The 18,733-nt window shown below is 35.8% G+C and overlaps 1 protein-coding gene across 1 annotated transcript in view; it reads right to left on the minus strand.

The window, feature by feature from the left end:
• The window catches only part of KCNH5 (potassium voltage-gated channel subfamily H member 5), a 350,192-nt gene that overhangs the window by 97,192 nt on the left and 234,267 nt on the right, over positions 1–18,733 (minus strand). Inside the window, exon 9 of the mRNA XM_001100052.5 lies at positions 11,149–11,401. Coding sequence (XP_001100052.1) covers positions 11,149–11,401 — 253 coding nt within the window. The remainder of the gene's footprint in view (positions 1–11,148; positions 11,402–18,733) is intronic.

Here is an 18,733-nt window from a genome sequence, read left to right on the forward strand (position 1 = left end):
CTAGGTCACTATTTGCATATAGAAATGTTGCCAATTTTTGTAGTTGATTTTGCAACCTGCCACTTTACTAAATTTGTTTATTAGTTCTAACAAGGTTTTTGTAGAATCTTTGGCTTTTTTTACATATAGAATTGTGTCATCTACAGACAGATAATTTTACTTCTTTCTTTCTGTTTTAAATGCCTTTTAATTATTTTTCTTGTCTGACTGCCTTTGCTAGTACTTCCAGTGCTATATTGAATAGAAGTGGTAAGAGCAGGCATCCCTGCCTTGTGCTGGATCTTACTGGTAAAGTCTTTAGTTGTTCCCCATTGATCATGATGTCATCACCACTAGACCATCATATAGGAAATGCTTAATGGAGCTCTTCAACTGGAAATGAAAGGATAATAACTACCAAAATGAAAATATATGAAAGTATAAAACTCACTGGTAGAAGTAAATACAAAGTCAAAGGCAGAATATTCCATTACTATAGTAGTAGTATGTAAATCTTCCAAATCTCTAGTATGAAGGTTAAAAGTCAAAATGGTCAAAAATAACCATAGCTACAGTAAGTAACTTACAGTGAGTCACAAGAAAAGAAGAAAAAAAAAAGGACCTACAAAACAACCAGGAAACAATGAACAAAAGGGCAAGAATAAGTCTTTACCTATCAATATCCTTAAACGTAAGTGGATTAAACTATCCAATCAAAAGACAGGGTGGCTGAATGGATATTAAAAAAACAAGATCCCACTATATTCTACCTATAAGGACCATTTTAGTTTTAAGAACACACATGGGCTGAAAGTTAAAGAATGGAAGATATTCCATGCAAACAGTCGCCAAAAGAGAGCAGGGGTGGCTATATTTACATCAGATAAAATAGATTTCAAGTCAAAAACTGTCACAAGAGACAAATAAGTTCATTATTTAATGATAAAGGCATCAATGTATCAAGTATATAACAACTGTTAATATATATGTACCCAACATTGGAGTATCAAAATATACAAAGCAAATATTAATGGACTTGTGGGAAAAAATGCATAGAGATGCAATAATAGCAGGGGACTTCAATAACCCACTTTCAACAATGAATAGATCAACCAGATAGGAAATTAATAAAGAAATATTGGACTTGAACTGTCCACTTTTATTTATTAGTCAGTCCTTCACTATAAGTTATCATTGCAATTGGCTCATAAACTTCATTATAATTACATGGGCCCAAAAATATTCATTTATAGATGAATAAGACTGTATGTTTTTAATTATATTATTTCAAATGGATTCAACTATGTACAAACTGCAAGGGTCATATAAAGTAATATTTTAAAAAGGAAGAAGAGAAAGAACAAAATAATGAGTATTAAAATTAAGAAATTATATGGGTTTATTAGAATAAAATCTTTTAAAACATTTAGAAAAGATGTTTGTCAGTCTTCAATGATTGATGTCCAAAGTCATTATGTTAAAAATCATCATAGATACAAGCTTGAAGACATTTTCAGAGAAGCAAATAATAATTCTTATCTATTAAAAAAATAACTGATTTAGCTTGTAGCTTTTTTACACACACAAAGAATGAGCCAAATAGCTCTTATTAAGCAGCAGTAAAGAGAAGGTATCCTGACATCAGTAAGAAGCTACCTTCAAGGAGGTAGAAGAAATGTTAATAAACATGCTAATTATCCTGAGTTTGGCACTATTAGTGTTAAGAACAAATTGACTGCATATAAAAATCCAAATATGTGCTTATATCAAGAAAGGGAATGGCATATTATAAAAAAGAAATCCATGCAAAAGACTAATTTGGAAATCAATTACATCTTGAAACTCTCCTGTTTCCTTTTTCTAAAAAAACATTTAGAGTTGAAGTCTACGATATTGTTCATATCATAACTAAGTCATACAACTTTCGCAACTGTGAAGTGTGAGAAATAATGGCTGTCTTTTCTATCTCATTCAGTTAATGAATCTGACATCCTGACTCAACCCTAACTCTAACCTATGATGCAATAATCTGACTTCTGAGTATGTATCCAAAAGTATTGAAATCAAAATCTCAAAGAGATAGCATAGCTGTACTCTCATGCTTATTGTAGCTTTATTCAAAATAGGTAGACAAGGAAACAACCCCAGTATTTATCAGCAGATGAATGGATAAAGAAAATGTGGTGTATGCATACAATGGAATATTACTTAGCCTTTGAAAAGAAGAAAATTCTGTCATTTGCAACAATATAGGTCAACCTGGAGAGCACTACGCCAAACAAAATAAGCCAGTTGCAGAAGTACAAATACTTCATGATTCCACTCATACGAAGTGTGTATAATAGTCACATTCATAGAAGCAGAGAATATAATAGTGGCTGTCAGGGCTTGGAAGATGGGGGAAGGGACAGTTTTTGTTCAATGGATACACAGTTTCAGTTATGCTAGATGAATTAAGTTTTAGATATCTGCTGTACACATAGAGCCTATACTTAACAACACAGTACTGTGAACTTCAAAATTTGTTATGAGGGTAGATCTCATATTAAGTGTTCTTACCATGAAAAAAATGACAGAAGAAAGCTATGGGAGTTTTAGAATGTGTCTATTACCTCAATTACGGTAATGGTATTAAGATTACCATTGGTATTAAGATTACCATGGTATATAATGGTATTTGCATACACACAAACTCATCACATTGTGTGTATTCAATATATGTAGACATTTGTGTATCAATTATACCTCAATAAAGCTGTGTTGATGTGCTAGAAATGTATATGAGTAAGGGCAGTGATCACAGAAGCGTATAGGGAAACAAAAAGCAATCACAGGGATAAAAGAGTGAAATTAAAAGCACAGGTTTTCTTTCTTTTGTTCTTGTATTATTGTTACTTGTCTTTTGTTTTTCCTTTACCTTATGCTATATTATTTATTTATAAAATAAAATGCTACCACTTAAAACATTTTTTTTAAGTTTTTTGGACTTTTTGTTCAAAAGTTGAAACATTTGCTTTATGCCATGAGAGAATAGGCAGATGCAGGAAATAGAAATCTGGCTCTCAAGAAGTCTTTAATTTTGTAAGAGAGACAGACCAAAAAAAGTACAAAATAGAAGAAAATGAAGTAAGTGTATACAGATTGGGATGTGCAAAGCGCAGAAGAAAAATACTGTTTTTAATTTAAAGAAATTAGGAAACACCTCACAAAGAAAGCAAGCTTCATTTCCACTGTAACATTTACTAACTCAGTAGACCCTGAACTCTTCCATAACCCAGATGAAAGAGAAGAGTTGAATGTAACATCCCTATCTTGTGTTCTAAGAACTTATGGCATTTACACCCTGGGCTCAATTCTCCTTAGTCCTAAACACCTCCCTCATGGTAAACCAGTTACTTGGGGAAGGACAGTATTTGTAGATACTTAGTAGCTATTTAGCCAATTCATACTTAACTAAGTACCTTAGGTAATATTTAGTGAAGGGTTTTTGTAATGTGTACTGTTATGGTGCCTAATTCTTGGCAGTGGTGTTAGAGAAATCTTTTTTAAAAAATAAAAACAAATAAACTGGTAAAGGTAATATAGGTACTCTATTTTCCATTAAGATTAAACCAAATAGTTGTACCATAATTTCAAAATTATATTTCAAAAGTCCTGTTAACCAGAGCATCTTTTTTTTTTTTTTTTTTTTTGGTAATTTGATGGTTAAGAGCATGCACATAATATCAGACAGGTCTGGATTAAAATCCTGTACCCACCAATTACTTACTAGCTGTGACCCAGGGTGAACCACCTGATATTACAGAGTTTCAGTTTCTTCATCTGTAACATGACTACAATAATTACTTTCTTCAGAGGGCTATTAAATGACTTGACATAATAATGTATGCAAAATAATGAGCACTCCATTAATAATTATTGGTATTTTAATCAGATTTTCAAAGAGGCCCAAGTGTATTTTTCAAAACTACACTTTAAAAGTTTGATAAGGAATATTAAAATCAAAATGTATCTCTTGGCTTTACATTATACTTAAGTGGGTGGGGGCTCATTTACTAATGAAAAATATGGTTTTTCTTTCTTTAAGTCTCTTTTAATTCTTAAATGTTTATGTATTAATGAAATTAATTCAGATTTATTGAATCATTCATTCTAGCTGATGACAAAAGCAACGCCACTTTAGGAATTAAAGCTAAATTTCCTTCAATGAATGTAATTTAAAGTTTTCTTCTTATGGTCAACTACCAGGTATAAGTTAGATTCTTTCTTGGTACTGGGGATCCTTGATGGAGAACAAGAAAGGAGCAACTTATCAGAGAGCCATGTGTGGTCTGAGATACTTAACGCAGTTCCCCCCTCAATTCTCTTTGTTCAAATTGCGTAGTTAACAGTAGGAAAATGTTTCTTCTGCCTATAACAGATCTAAACTAAAGCTACAGGCTTTTAAGAAATGCATTTTACTATAAACCTCTAGACAAAGGAGGAACAGAGGGCATAGAGGAAATTGGCAAGTGAGTCAACAGAACACAACGTATTTTTCTGGGTACCCAGAACTGAAACAATTATGAAAACAGTTTGTTGGCAAAGTATAGTACAGTTGGCCCTCCATACCCGTGGGTTTCTCATCAATGGATTCAATGAAGCACAAATAGAAAATATTTCAGGGAAAAAATGGATGGTTGCATCTGTACTAAATGTGTACAGACATTTTTTTCTTGTCATTATTCCCTAACCAATAAAACTACTATGTACATCGCATTTACATTGTGTTGGGAATTACAAGTAATCTAGAGATGATTTTGAATATACAGGATGATGTGCATAGGTTGTATGCAAATACTATACCATTCTACAAAGGGACTTGAGCATCCTCAGAGTAGGGTCTCTGTGAGGGTGTCCTGAAACCAATCCTTAGTGGATACCAAGGAACAGCTGTACTAGCTAATCTGTCTCACTCATAAGCCTTTACTGAGAACCTATTGAAGAGATCCTATCATAGATGACAGAGAGACAAAAAGGAACAAGAAATTTCAAGTGGTCACTGTGCAGTGGGAGGATTAACAGGGGAAGGATAAAAATAGTGGGTACTAAGAACCCTGTATAGGCATCCAAGTGGAAGCACAGAATAGAGGCATCTAACCCAGACTAGGGCAATAAGGGAAAAATAAAATAGAACAAGGAAGCAAGAGACAAAACACTAAAAAGGAGAGAAAAAGTATTCTAAAGGAGCAGAATATGCAAAAGCCTGCCAGGAAGAGGGAACTTTGTTAAACTCAGGAAATTTCCTGCAATTCTGTATGGTGAGAATAGAGTATGGATAGACAATGACACAAATCAGGCTGGAAAGCAGAGCAAAAGCTAGACCCAAATGGCCCCCTAGACCATACTCATAGTTACATTTTATCCTCAAGATACTGGAAATACTAATGAGGAGACGGACACAATTGTATCTTAGGAAGATTATTGTGGTGGCAGCATAACATAGAAATGGAGGTTGAAGCTGATGACAGATTTATTAACTCCTGACCTCAAGTGATTCGCCCACCTCGGCCTTCCAAAGTGCTAGGATTACAGGCAAGAGCCACCATGCCCAGCCTACAGTGAATTTTAAATAACTGATTGTACTTAAAATAGAATCTTAATTCAAGTGTGAAAGACTCTCTTTCTTATTCAATTGATTTAATTTTGTTATTCCTGTCCTCATTTATGCTCTTTTTCCCAATCCCATAACAATTTTCAATCCCTCCATCCAAACCATCCATAAACAAGCATAGCTCTCTTGAGAATTTGAAGTTACAATTAAAAGACTTAGATAGAGATTGTCTTAGTTTAATAACTCTAACCCTATGATTCTATGATAGATTCATGAGCAGGTAAGTCTAACGATTAAGATGGTAGTCCTGGCCCATGTGAACCCGGAAAATCTGAGACAGGTCTTGGTTAATTTAGAAAGTTTATTTTGCCAAGGTTGAGGATGCACCCAGGACACATCCTCAGGAGGTCCTGATGACATGTGCCCAACATGGTCGGGGCACAGCTTGGTTTTATACATTTTAGGGAGATATGAGACATCGATCAATATACGTAAGGAAGTACATTGGTTCGGTCTGGAAAGGCGGGACAACTTGAAGCAAAGGCAGGAAGACGGGAAGCAGAGAGGAAGCTTTCAGGTCACAGATGGGTGAGACACAAATGGTTGCATTCTTTTGAGTTTCTGATTAGCCTTTCCAAAAGAGGCAAATCAGATATGCATCTATCTCAGTAACTTTGAATAGAATGGGAGGCAGGTTTGCCCTAAGCGGTTTCCAGCATGAATTTTCCTTAGTGATCTTGGGGGCCCGAGATATTTTCCTTTCACACTCAGGACCAAAATTTTAAGAGCATTGACTGTGGTAAGGGATATTAAGAATAGGATTAAAAGATACCAAGGGGATAGAATAAATTAGTTTTGAAGGGTGATGGAGAAAGGGTTTGAAGTTGAATCTAAACTACCAAGATTGTTAAAACTCTATTTCATCCCAAAACCTGCAGGCTGAGGAACTCTAAAAGGGTATATTTTGAACCATAGATAAACAATGTTATAATCACCGCTTAAAATGTTCAAATCAAGACAAGTATGCATGTTTTTAAAAGTAAACAACTGATTTGCCCTTTATAAAAATATCTGAATTAAGTATTTTCATCATCATAATATATAGAACAAATCTACATGTTTCACAGTTCAGCATCTAAAAACCCAGAAGTGTGGGTGCAAAAGAAAATAATTTTCTGGAACTTGGGAAAAACCCTTTTAAGGATTTAAACTGTGAAGCACTTGACTTCTAACAGCAAGTGCACAGGAAGAAATTTAACTACAGCATAAAAGTCACATTCTCACAGATTCTCAAAATAACGAAATATTATTCATTTACATCTCATATTTTTTTATTTTTGTAATAAAAATAAGGAGATTTCTGATTTTGAGCAGCGTAATTTATAAATTTTCTTTGATAATGCACACGTTTATAATTTTTTTTTTTTTTTGAGACAGAGTCTCACTCTGTTGCCCAGGCTGGAGTACAGTGGCGTGATCTCAGCTCACAGCAACCTCAGTCTCCTGGGTTCAAGCAATTCTCATGCCTCAGCCTCCCAAATACCTGGGATTACAGGTATACACCACCAAACCCAGCTAATTTTTGTATTTTTCGTAGAGACGGGGTTTCACCGTGTTGGCCAGACTGGTCTCCAACTCCTGACCTCAAGTGACTCACCCACCTCGGCCTCCCAAAGTGCTAGGATTACAGGCAAGAGCCACCATGCCTGGCCTACAGTGGATTTTAAATAACTGATTCTACTTAAAATAAAATATTAATTCAAGTGCTAAAGACTCTCTTTCTTATTAAGTTGATTTAATTATGTTATTCCTATCCTCATTTATGCTTTTTCCTAACTCCATAACAATTTTCAATCCCTCTATCCAAACCATCCATAAGCATAGCTCTCTTAAGAATTTGAAGTTACAATTAAAACACTTAAATAGAGATTGTCTTAGTTTAATAACTCCAGCCCTATGATTCTAACAATCAATGAACACAGATGAAAAAAGACAAAATGAAAATACAACAAAACAAATGTCTTAGGAGCAGAGTCTATTGTTAGCAGGGAAATGTCATTTTTATAACCTCAGAAAGGCACAATATACTTGTCAAGACATTGAGAATTAACCTGGCTATTTCAGCCATACCAACAAATCTGTTCACATTAAGTAATTATAGGGTAGGAACTAAAAAGGAATATGACATTAAAGAATATAAAATATTATGTATGCATCATGAACTTAATTTGGAATTCTTTGTGTTTTATAAAAAGTGGGAAGGTCAAAAAAAAAAGGTGGAGGTGTAGGAACTGAAAGAACTTCAAATTGAAAAAAGACATGAACTGCAATTATATTCATATGTCCTATTTAGAAAAACATCTTGAAGCCATCCTCCAGTGTTAAAGGAGGTTATTTGTTGACTAAATTTTTTATCTTTCCATTAATTAGTTATGCTTCAGAACTTATTCATTAAACTCCTTAGCACTTTTGACACACTAAAGAATTATGTGCCTATCAAGAGACTGTTTAGTGGCAAGAATCCAAAAAGATGAAACTGCACCTGTTTTTGGATTCAGAGATTCTAATTAATTTTAAAATAACCTCCCTTCTCTACCTTTTAACTGGCAAATGAATCAGTGGAAGAGATAGCAAGGCCTTCTTATTTCTCCTATCAGACTAATTTAGGCAAGTTCCCATTTTTGTGAGGTGTCCTCAGATGTGAGGGATGTAGAGATTTTATTCCTCTCTGACCCTTGCAAGATTAAAGGCAAAGAGTATTAAACATGATGGCTTTTGGCATATTTCAATGCCAAAGGCCACAGTTGACAATTACGACATAACAATCATAAATAATCTGTACACCAAATAACACAGCAGCAAATGTTATATAGCATAAACTACAAGAGATGCAAGGAGACATAGATAAAATGCATGAATAATAATAAGATATGTTAGATAATAAGATACGTTAACTTGCCACTCTCAGTACCAGGACAAATCAAAAAGATTTAAAAAATACATAAAGTTATAAAGACCGAATCAACTTAATAAAGCAGAACTTAAAGATATACATATATATCTTGTTAGATATATGTGTGTGTGTATATATACACACACACACACAACTTATATATACACACACATATATATCAGGGTGTGAAGGGATTATATATATTTAATACTATATATATTTAATATTTTATATACACATAATCCCTTCACACCCTGATAATTTTTGCAACTTTTCATTAAGCATGCAATTATTTCAAAATTAAACTATCAAAAATGAGAAGAAAGAGGAGGAGGAGGAGAAGAAGAAGAGGAAGAAGAGGAGAATCAGGAAAAAATAGTGCTGGTAAGTTACTATTTTCCTCCTCCTTTCTTAAAACATTATTAAAGCATTTTGTATGTTAAACAAACAAACAAAAACTCCTGATCTGATGGACTTTTGAAAGAACTAGTCTTTTTCAGAGCCTATAGACATAAGAAAGGCAGCCAGAGAGCTGTCTCTATAATTTGAATCATTAAGCACAAGATGTAAAAAGTCTCTGAATTCCAAGATTTTTGAGGAGAGAGAGCAAAAAGCACACATTCAAAATAATAAAATGTGACAGATATATGATGAGATGGGTCCAATACCCGGGGGTCCTGTGTTCATTTTTACTGTGTCATTGGGCAAAACAAGTTACCATTTTATTTTAAAATGAAAGGAAAATGCATTTTGTCAGTCTCACTGAGCAAATTGTCTCATTTTAGCAGACCCAGGCCAGAGGCACTGTACTCAGGGTTTTCTCCAACCTTCTTTAAGAAAAGGAGTTACCCAAGTGAAGTTATAATAAAGAAAACGGGACAAAGCAAATGATAATGATTCTACAGCTGAGGTAATTTATCATGAGGGTACTCATTTTCATGCAATACATTCGATATTTTTTTCCTAACCACCACTGACGTGGACATTCAGGAAAATAAAATATATTTGCTTTGGCCTTGTATTTTATCCTCTTCTTTAAGCAAACAAGAATGGCTGTAGTGTAAATATGCTTCATTTTACCACAAAGGATTGTTCTGGTGAAATGTACAACTTTTTATGAAGGGTTATTTATATCTCCTTTATACTCCAGTAAACAAAGCAGAACAAGCACTAATGAGCATTAAACATACCGAGAATGTTGACTCTAAACTGTTGTATTTTCTTCTTGAAAAAAATAAAGATGGTTCCTAGAAGAAATCTAACTGTAATTCTAATATTATTTATATGCGGTTAAGGAAAAGCTTACAAACCTTGGTATTCAGTCATTTGCAGCCCTGAGCCATTTTCTAGAACTCACAATTTTTACAGAACCTGTTTTCCTATGAAGGGTCATTGCTTTTCCATTCTCAATTCTATATTTTTCAAGTAATGGTATTTTTGAAGTCAGTTTTTCATTATATTGTGGTGGATTTTGCTTTTGTAGTTTTTAAAGTCTATCAGTTAATCTTTTACTTTTGAGAATAAGTGGCATTCAAGCTATGGTAGGTTGACCTTGGTAGCTGAAAATCCAATAGTTTAAAAATTGAGCTCATTTTTCATGAGACACAAGCCATGAAAAATGTGATCAAAATGAAGTCGACATTCTGCAATTCTAACTTATTTTACCTGATAAAAAAAAAAAAAAAACAAGAAATGATTCTCCTCTGACCTTATTATTACTTCCTTTTATATCTGTGCATTTCAGGAACCTGCTGCAGATATTTGAGCAGAAAATGATCTAAAAGGTCATTTGGCAATTTTTTTTTTTTTTTTTTGCCAAGCTGTATATCCTACACTGTCCCCAAACACGCAACATTTTTTTATTTTATCACTTATATATACTGTTACTGCCCTTTTATTGTTGTGGTTGTGGTTAGTACAACTATCTACTGAATTCTAAGTTCTAAAATGCTCTAAATTTTAAAATGAATTTATGATTAGCCAAATAATTTTTATGGCCTATTAATATAGATGGACAGAACCAGCTTTATAAACCTAAATTTAATTTACCTATACTGTGATCACTCTGCTATAAAAGGCCAGACTCATTAACCTCCTCCACACTTTCAGCTCACTACTTAGGTTGACTGTGATGAGGGAGAAAGTTTTGGGGTAAAATGATCTATATTCAAGCCTCCAATCATTTACTAATCGGGAAAGTCACTAAGCTTCTCTGGGCCTTCCTTGGCTCCTATCTAAAGAAAAGGGTTGAACTAGACAGGTTCTATTGCCCTTCTGAGACTAACACCCTACATCACTACCATGTCAATCATTCCACAAGCCATTTTCACACTTACTAGCACGGAGCTACAAGGCACGTTAGGCTGTGACCACCTTTAGTCTAAAAGGTACTGTCCTACTGTTGCCAAAGAAAGTTTAATCAAACTCAGCCCATTAGGCTGTGACTGATACTAATGTTCTCTGCTGAAATAGCATTATTAGTTTTCATTAAGATTCACATCTCATTAGTGACCCAATTTCCAAAGTTACCAAACAAAGGAAACTTCTCTTTAAAAATGCGAGAAGTAAAATATCTCAAACTGTTACTACGCATTTGCTACTACATTAGGAAAGTTCACAGTACCTAAAATAGCCACCACCTCATCATCCTGGATGACTTCCAAGGATCCCGACACCACAAAGCAGAGGGCATCCACACTTTCTCCAGCGTGGTAAATGAGGTCCCCAGGAGCACAGTGAATGGTTTGGAACTCTACTGCCAAGGCACGCAGACACCCATCGCTGGCCAATCGAAAAGCAGGATGTTCATTAAAAACCTTCCGGTTTAGATGAACACAGATATCAGCTCTCATGTCCTTGGGACAGATGGAGAGGACCTAAAGAAGGTGAGAGATGAATAAGTGAAAAGGAAAGAGAAAAGGGCCGCTTCAGAAAAAAAAAAAAATCATCCAACAAATATTTATTGACTATGACTATGTCTGCTACACACCCTGCTAGGTACTGGGAAGGCAAAGGGAACAAGACACAGCTCTGCTCTCAAGGAGGTAATAATCCACTGAGATGGACTGATGAGCACATGGACCATGACAATGCAGAACCATGTAGTAAATGCTTTGAGAAGAGTATAGCTCTCCCCTCAGAAAGAACACCTTGGCCAGGCAAGGTGGCTCACTCCTGTAATCCCAGCACTTTGGGAGGCCAAGGAGGGTGGATCACTTGAGCTCAGTAGTTTGAGACCAGCCTGGGCAACATGGGGAACCCTGTCTCTACAAAAAGACAAAAAAAATTAGCTGGCCGTGGTGGTGCACGCCTGTAGTTCCAGCTACTTGGGAGGCTGAAGTAAGAGAATCACCTTATCCCAAGAGACAGAGATTGCAGTGAGCCAAGATCTTGCCACTGCACTCCAGCCCTGAGCGACAGAGCAAGACCTTGCCTCAAAACAAAAACAAAACAATTTTGAGGTGGTCAGGAAGAGTCTCAGAAAAAAGTTAATATCATTTCATCAAAGAGTCAAGTAAAATAGGGCATGAACATTCATTTTAATCTAGCAGATGTTTCAGAATTTTTTATAACTAAATCAAAATTCCACATTGGAGGTGGATTCATGCTAGACAGCTTTCAGAAAACAAAATCAACAAAAGCACCCTGGCAACTTGACATACTGGCACTGGCAGACTAACTCCACGCTTGATATATTTTCTTCACTCTGAAGGTATTCCTTTTATAAATAAATTCATGTCCAGGGAGGGCCAAGGGTATTGACCAGCCTTCTGTAAGGCTTGGGTGGTTGGAAATGTCAGTGCTGGCAGGGTGGGCATGTTATTTTGTATGGCAGTCCTTGTTCATTCTGGTCTTTGACTTCTGAACACTGCTGCAGGTAGTAGAATTCAAGCTTTAGGCATCCTTTAAAAGAGGAAGCAAATGGCAGAAGTATGCTTATACAGCAAGGAGTAGAGAGCTTTTATTGGCTACAGCTTTCTGACAGGGTGATTAAAGACCCAGATTAAAATGGACATTATCATCATATTTAATCAGAACATCGTGGAGCAAGACGTGATTGCGGAAGTTAATACCACCCATTTTAAGGATGCAAGTGCAAACTCATTTAGAATGCTCCTCAAACCCCCTTTGTAAACTATTCCTTATAACCAGAAATGGTTTTCTTTGATCGGATTTCAATCCCTCAAAGCTGAAGCTAAATTGATTTACCCCATTAAGTAATACTGCATAATATTTTAATACATATGAAATCATTTTCTTTGCTCTACTAATTGCATTTTAAGCTTTAAAACATTTCCTAAGGCTTGAAAATGTCTGACTATTCCTTTTTTTTTCTTTTTTTTTTTTTTTTTTTTTGAGACGGAGTCTCACTCTGTCGCCAAGGCTGGAGTGCAGCGGCGGGATCTCCGCTCACTGCAAGCTCGCCCTCCTGGGTTCACGCCATTCTCCTGCCTCAGCCTCCCTAGTAGCTAGAACTACAGGCGCATGCCACCACGCCCGGCTAATTTTTTTGTATTTTTAGCAGAGACGGGGTTTCACCGTGTTAGCCAGGACTATTCCTTTTATTTGGGGGTCACTATCAATGAAAAATGGGTTGCCTCCCTGTAGAGAAGACAAGCCCATCATTAATGTAAAAACCATTAATTAAATTAGGCTTTCAGTATCCCTTCTCTTAACCTTTCTGAATACTGTACATACATTTCACATTATTTAATCATCTCTGGGTTTTTTTCATACTCCCTGAAATTCCTATAGGCAGCAGCAATCTGCTCACCCACCTTTCTGAAAAATCTGATCTTTGAGGAAAGGAATGCCTAACACAGCTTTAAAAGTAATTGACACTGTTTTCACATCAGTTATTGTATATAACAAGGCAATGTTTTCTTTAACATATAAACCTTTAGTAACTTTGGACAATATATTAGTCATTCCACAGGCACTTACTGAGCTTCCACAAGGGTCACATCACTATGCTAAATCCTCAGAACTAGAAGGATAAGTAAAACACTGTGTTTGCCTCAGGGGAGCTAACCAGAAAGTGTGGGAGGTGGGTGTGTAAAGGGACAACTGCAATACAATGAAAGAAGTGGAATGATAGGGGCGTGGTCAGAGTGACACAGAAGCATGTGCTGCCTGTGAGTCTTTACTTAGAGGCAGCGAAAAGATCAGGCTCAAGAGGATGTCAGTCTGGGTTCAAAACTATCACAACCTTTGTAACCTGGAGCACCTTATTTAATTCCTCTAAACCTCATCTGTAAAATGGGAATAACGATAGTGCTTATATCTTAGGCTTATTGCAGAAATTAAATGACAGGGCGTGAAATGAGCCTAGTATAGCCTGGCACATAGCAAGGGCAGAGGAAATACTAGTTCTTACTGTTACTACGGAACATCTGTCCTCCTACAGAGTTTATTGTTGCATAAACTCTCTACAAAAACAATTTGCTTTTTTCACTTTCCACTCTGTCTGAAGTCTTCATCTGGGCAGTTTGATAGTTTTCCAGACAGAATTAAGAAAATATTTCAGCACAAACCTGAAGATATTTTAAGCACTGATTAAGGTTAATATTTTTTTCCAAGTTGAAAATGAAATTAGCTCTAGAAGAACAAAAAAAATTAAATACATACACACATACACAAACATTACACTGAATACCTTAATGGAAAAATAGACTGCTCTATTTCAATGCATTTACCATATAGGGCTTTCACTGCTTTCTATTCATTTTGGTAATAGTCATGTTATTTCCTTTTAATAATGTTTTTCAGGATTCATGTTGCAAATGAAATCTTCCAATATTTGCAATATTCTCTGTTTATTGGCATGTGAAAAGAGGATTTTATTACATTATGAGTATCTTTCCTTTTTTGTTTCACTTAACATATGACACTAATTGATTTATTATTTTCATTGATGGTATCTATTTATATCCAGATATCAAAGAGTGACAAGGTAAAACTAAATGCTAAAATAGATCAACCAAAGTCACACCCACTGGCAAGCGCCTTCCTTCCCCAACCTTAGATAGAGCATGTGTGTTACATGATGTTTTTGTCATCAAAATATAAGTATCTTGTTATTTACTCTGGAAATGAAAGGTTAATAACTGTCTTAGCCAAGGCAAAACTTGGTTTTAAGCGATGGAGTAAAATTATCATTCAAGACGACTCTCACACCTGGCCCACTGGTCTCAGTTTCCATGCATTCTGCCTTGAATCCAATTTATTGTAGGTAGGTTTCCTAATGAGGATTTCATAGTTACAAACAATTAAAATTATATGTCAGAAGAAAATATTTAGGTTAAAAGTGACTTTTGTTTGTTATCAGAGTTGTTTCTCCCCTCTTTGCAACAAAATATTAATAAATTAAAGTAGACTCTTCATTAAGATGAGCAATAAATTTTCTTTGTAAGAGCTATGGTGTCAGAGGCATGTGAACCAGAACAACTCCGTCATGAACAGGTGCTGGGTGAAATGAGGCTGAAAGCTACTGGGCTGCATTTCCAGACAGTTAAGTCATTCTAAGTCACAGGATGAGATAGGAAGTCGGCACAAGATACAGGTCATAAAGACCTTGCTGATAAAACAGGTTGCAGTAAAGAAGCGGTCTACCAAAATCAAAATGGCCACAGAATGACCTCTGATTGTCCTCACTGCTACACTCCCATCAGCGCCATGACAGTTTACGAATGCCATGGCAATGTCAGAAAGATACCCAATATGGTCTAAAAAGGGGAGGCATGAATAATCCACCTCTTGTTTAGCATATCGTCAAGAAATAACCATAAAAATGGGCAACCAGCAGCCCTCAGGTCTGCTCTATGGAATAGCCATTCTTTTATTCCTTTACTTTCTTAATAAACTTGCTTTCACTTTGTACTGTGGACTTGACCTGAATTCTCTCCTGTGTGAGATCCAAGAACCCTCTCTTGGGGTCTGGATCGGGACCTCCTTCCTGTAACCTATTTCTGGCAACCACAGAAGGGACTATAGTGCAGAAACCCTGACCCAACCGCTACCTTTGGGTAAGTGTTGGGGTCCTGTAACATATTTCTGGTGAACTACAGAAGGGATGATACTGAAGAAACCACCATCCCCCAAAGGAAACAGACCACAGCACTGATTGGATGACTTTGGGTAAGTGGTGGGGTACGCAGGTAAAGAATGAGATTGGGTTGCAGGCTCAACTTAGGGGAGCTAGAGTCTCTCCTAAGACAGAGTGGGTTAGAGGCCCCTCTTAATAAAAGGCAATGAGGCTTGACTGACCTTGGGTTAGAGGCCCAACTTAGGAGGGCTAGAGTCCCTTCTAAGATTTAGGGGGTAAGAGGCCCCTCTCGGTAAAGTCCCTCTCAGCTAAGAACGGGTTTGGCACTATGGGATGCTAACTGCTAGTCTCTTTGGATTAATCTGCCTTGCACTCTTTGCTGATGGCTGTGGGTGACAGGGTTAGGAATGTACAGGATTGTGGGTTATGGGGAGGTTTTTCCTCCCTGAAAGGGGCAACTTAAGAGTTGACGGGATTGCTGGAAAAGATCCCTTTGCTACCGAGAAGCAGCTGCCTGAACTTTTCAGTGTTGCTGCAATGGGCGGGCCTTTCTCTGACCTCCCTGAACATTTCGCCTTCTCCACCCTGCCACAGGCAATGTTTTTCTGTCTCTCCTTTCCCTTTCTTATCATTTCTATTACTCAGGGTGACCATCTTGCCCAGAGACCACATGTTGAACTCCAAGTCAGAGGTCGGATTAGACTCTGCCAAAAAAAAAACCCATGAACCTAAACCCAGTAACCCAAGTAAGAAACTTAGAAACTGGCAAATGAAAAATCTTATAACTACTGTAGTAACCTTCTGTCTTTCTGTGTAGCTATATATGTGTTGTGTGTAATGTTTATATAAAAGAGCTCTAATTAATTGGCTGAAACAAAAATAAGCACTTAAATATTTTGAAAGCAAAATAAAAAACTGTAATGCCTTTTAGTTCATGTAACTTTAGTAATCTTTGCAAAATAAAAAGTTTTTAAAATTATTGATAAAATAAAAACATTTAGTCTAAATTATGCAGGTCAGATATTAAGTTTGCTAAATGCCTAAGTTTGCTAAGGTCATACACTGCTTCTTTAACTTTTAAAAATTGTTCCATTTACCTACCTCAAAGTCATTAGATTACAGATAAGACCTGGGGGCATCATATAGATAAGACCTTGGGGGCACCATGCCCCCAAGCTATACAAATTATAAAGAAAGAGATTTTATATAAAAAAAGATCTTGTCTCGTAAATTCTTGTCCTAAAGTAAAATGACTGGTTGTTTAAAAGGAGGGATGTTTAGAGCAAGTCAGAAAGTCCAAGAATGTCTCAGATGATCTGTGTAAGTGAAAGGATTTGTGAAAGGAAATTTATGCAAAAAAAATGTTGTGCAATTCAAAGGTTGTTAGGCCTGCTAAATGCTTAATAAAATGCCACTATAACTCTTACTGTACAACTTGCCTTCTTAAGTAAGGTAAGGCCTGGGGACATGTGGACTTAGTCACGACCCCTAGCTATGCTGGAGAGTTGGCTCTTATCTGCATTTCTGCCTGGTATATCTTAGGCTAGGCTCCACACCTAGTACATGATTAAAACTGCTTACCAACCAAGGTTTTCACCAAAAGTAAAAGTCACTAAAAGTTAACAACATAACATGTAATTGAGACTAGTGAAGATACAGTTTTACATGTAAGGTGTGTAAGGAAAGTAGAATGTACTCTTGGTAAAAGATTATAAGAAGGCCTGGGAATGTGGATTCTTTTTGCATAAGGGGTTAAAGAATTGTTTTAAGTTAGATAGAATAAAGCTAAAGATTTAAACAGGTTGTGGAAGGTTTATAAAAAGTAATTGTAAAGGATTCTGTGTGTAAATATATTGGCTAAAGTTAAGGAGGTATTATTCAGTTTTTCGGTAAATTAGACATTGGAATAGAAGCACAACAGGTTTTTCTTAGAGCACTGATCTGCTGTTTTACAAAAAAATATAAAGGGTTATAAAAGGTTTATAAGAATCTAACCTTATGGTTAAACATTAAAATTGAATAAATATGTCTATAAAGTTTTATTTAAAATTTCAGTTTAACATTAATAGTACATTATTATAAAGGTGAAATTTGGCTTTTTTGGTATAAAAATCATACAGGAAGCATTATCAAATGTGAAATGGTGTTTTGCTTTCTTTGGACTATATTTGCATAAATATGTTACTGGTATATGTTCTAAAGTTATGGGAAACTCCTATAATTCTAATATGACTTAGTGTATGTTATTAATAAATATAATTATAATAATTCTAATTGTTATTGTAAAACTTTGCATGTCACAGAAGTAACCAAAGGTCCTTATCAATTGTGGCTTTAATAGTGACTGTCCTAAAACTTTTTATCATCCACAGTCAACTGCTGTCTTGTTTTAATCCTCTTTAGAAAGTGGTTTATAATCAACTATAGAACTCTAGCAGGTGTTCTTAAATGCAGGTTTCTAATAACTGGAAATTGTAACATTAGAATAGAGAAAATAACTTTCAGAACTCTCGTGAAGAGCTGGAATGTTCATGAATATCAAACAGAACAGGAGTTAACTGAATTAACTGAACTAATAGAAAACTTTTTAACTTTGCTTAAAACGTTGCTGATCCTTTGTTTTTTCAGAGTCAAGGAAACTTTTCTTTTGAGCTATTTATTTGTAGCAATTGAGCAAAGTATACTGCTGTGAACAAAATGTGGAACATATTTGTTTCTCTCTACCTGATTTCTCCAGAATTTGGAAACTAGTTATGAGTATTCTTAACTTATGGCAATATAGTTATTTGCTTAAGTGCAGTAAGAATCTGTTTTCTTCCGTAACAGGACACAACTGGAGAAACTGGTTATTTTACCAAGACTTTGGCTGGAATGGTGTGCTTTCCTTTAAGGAATCAAACTTGACTTGTAGAGCCAATAAAAGCCCTTTGGGGAACTAGCCTCATATCTTGCCTACACAGTCCCTGTACAGGGTTTCTGACCTATGGTAAGTAAAGAATGTCACTTTCTCACAGGTCCAGGAGCCCCAAGTTATCTTGGAACTTCAAAAGAAGAGGAATTTACCCAACTCATAGGTATTTGAGGGTACAAACCCATGGCAGGGTTTGGCTTTAAAAAACTCTTATATGAGATTCCTTATGAAACAGAGTTCCATCAAAGCCAA

The sequence above is a fragment of the Macaca mulatta genome, chromosome 7, assembly GCF_049350105.2.
Source record: "Macaca mulatta isolate MMU2019108-1 chromosome 7, T2T-MMU8v2.0, whole genome shotgun sequence".
NCBI lineage: Eukaryota > Metazoa > Chordata > Mammalia > Primates > Cercopithecidae > Macaca > Macaca mulatta.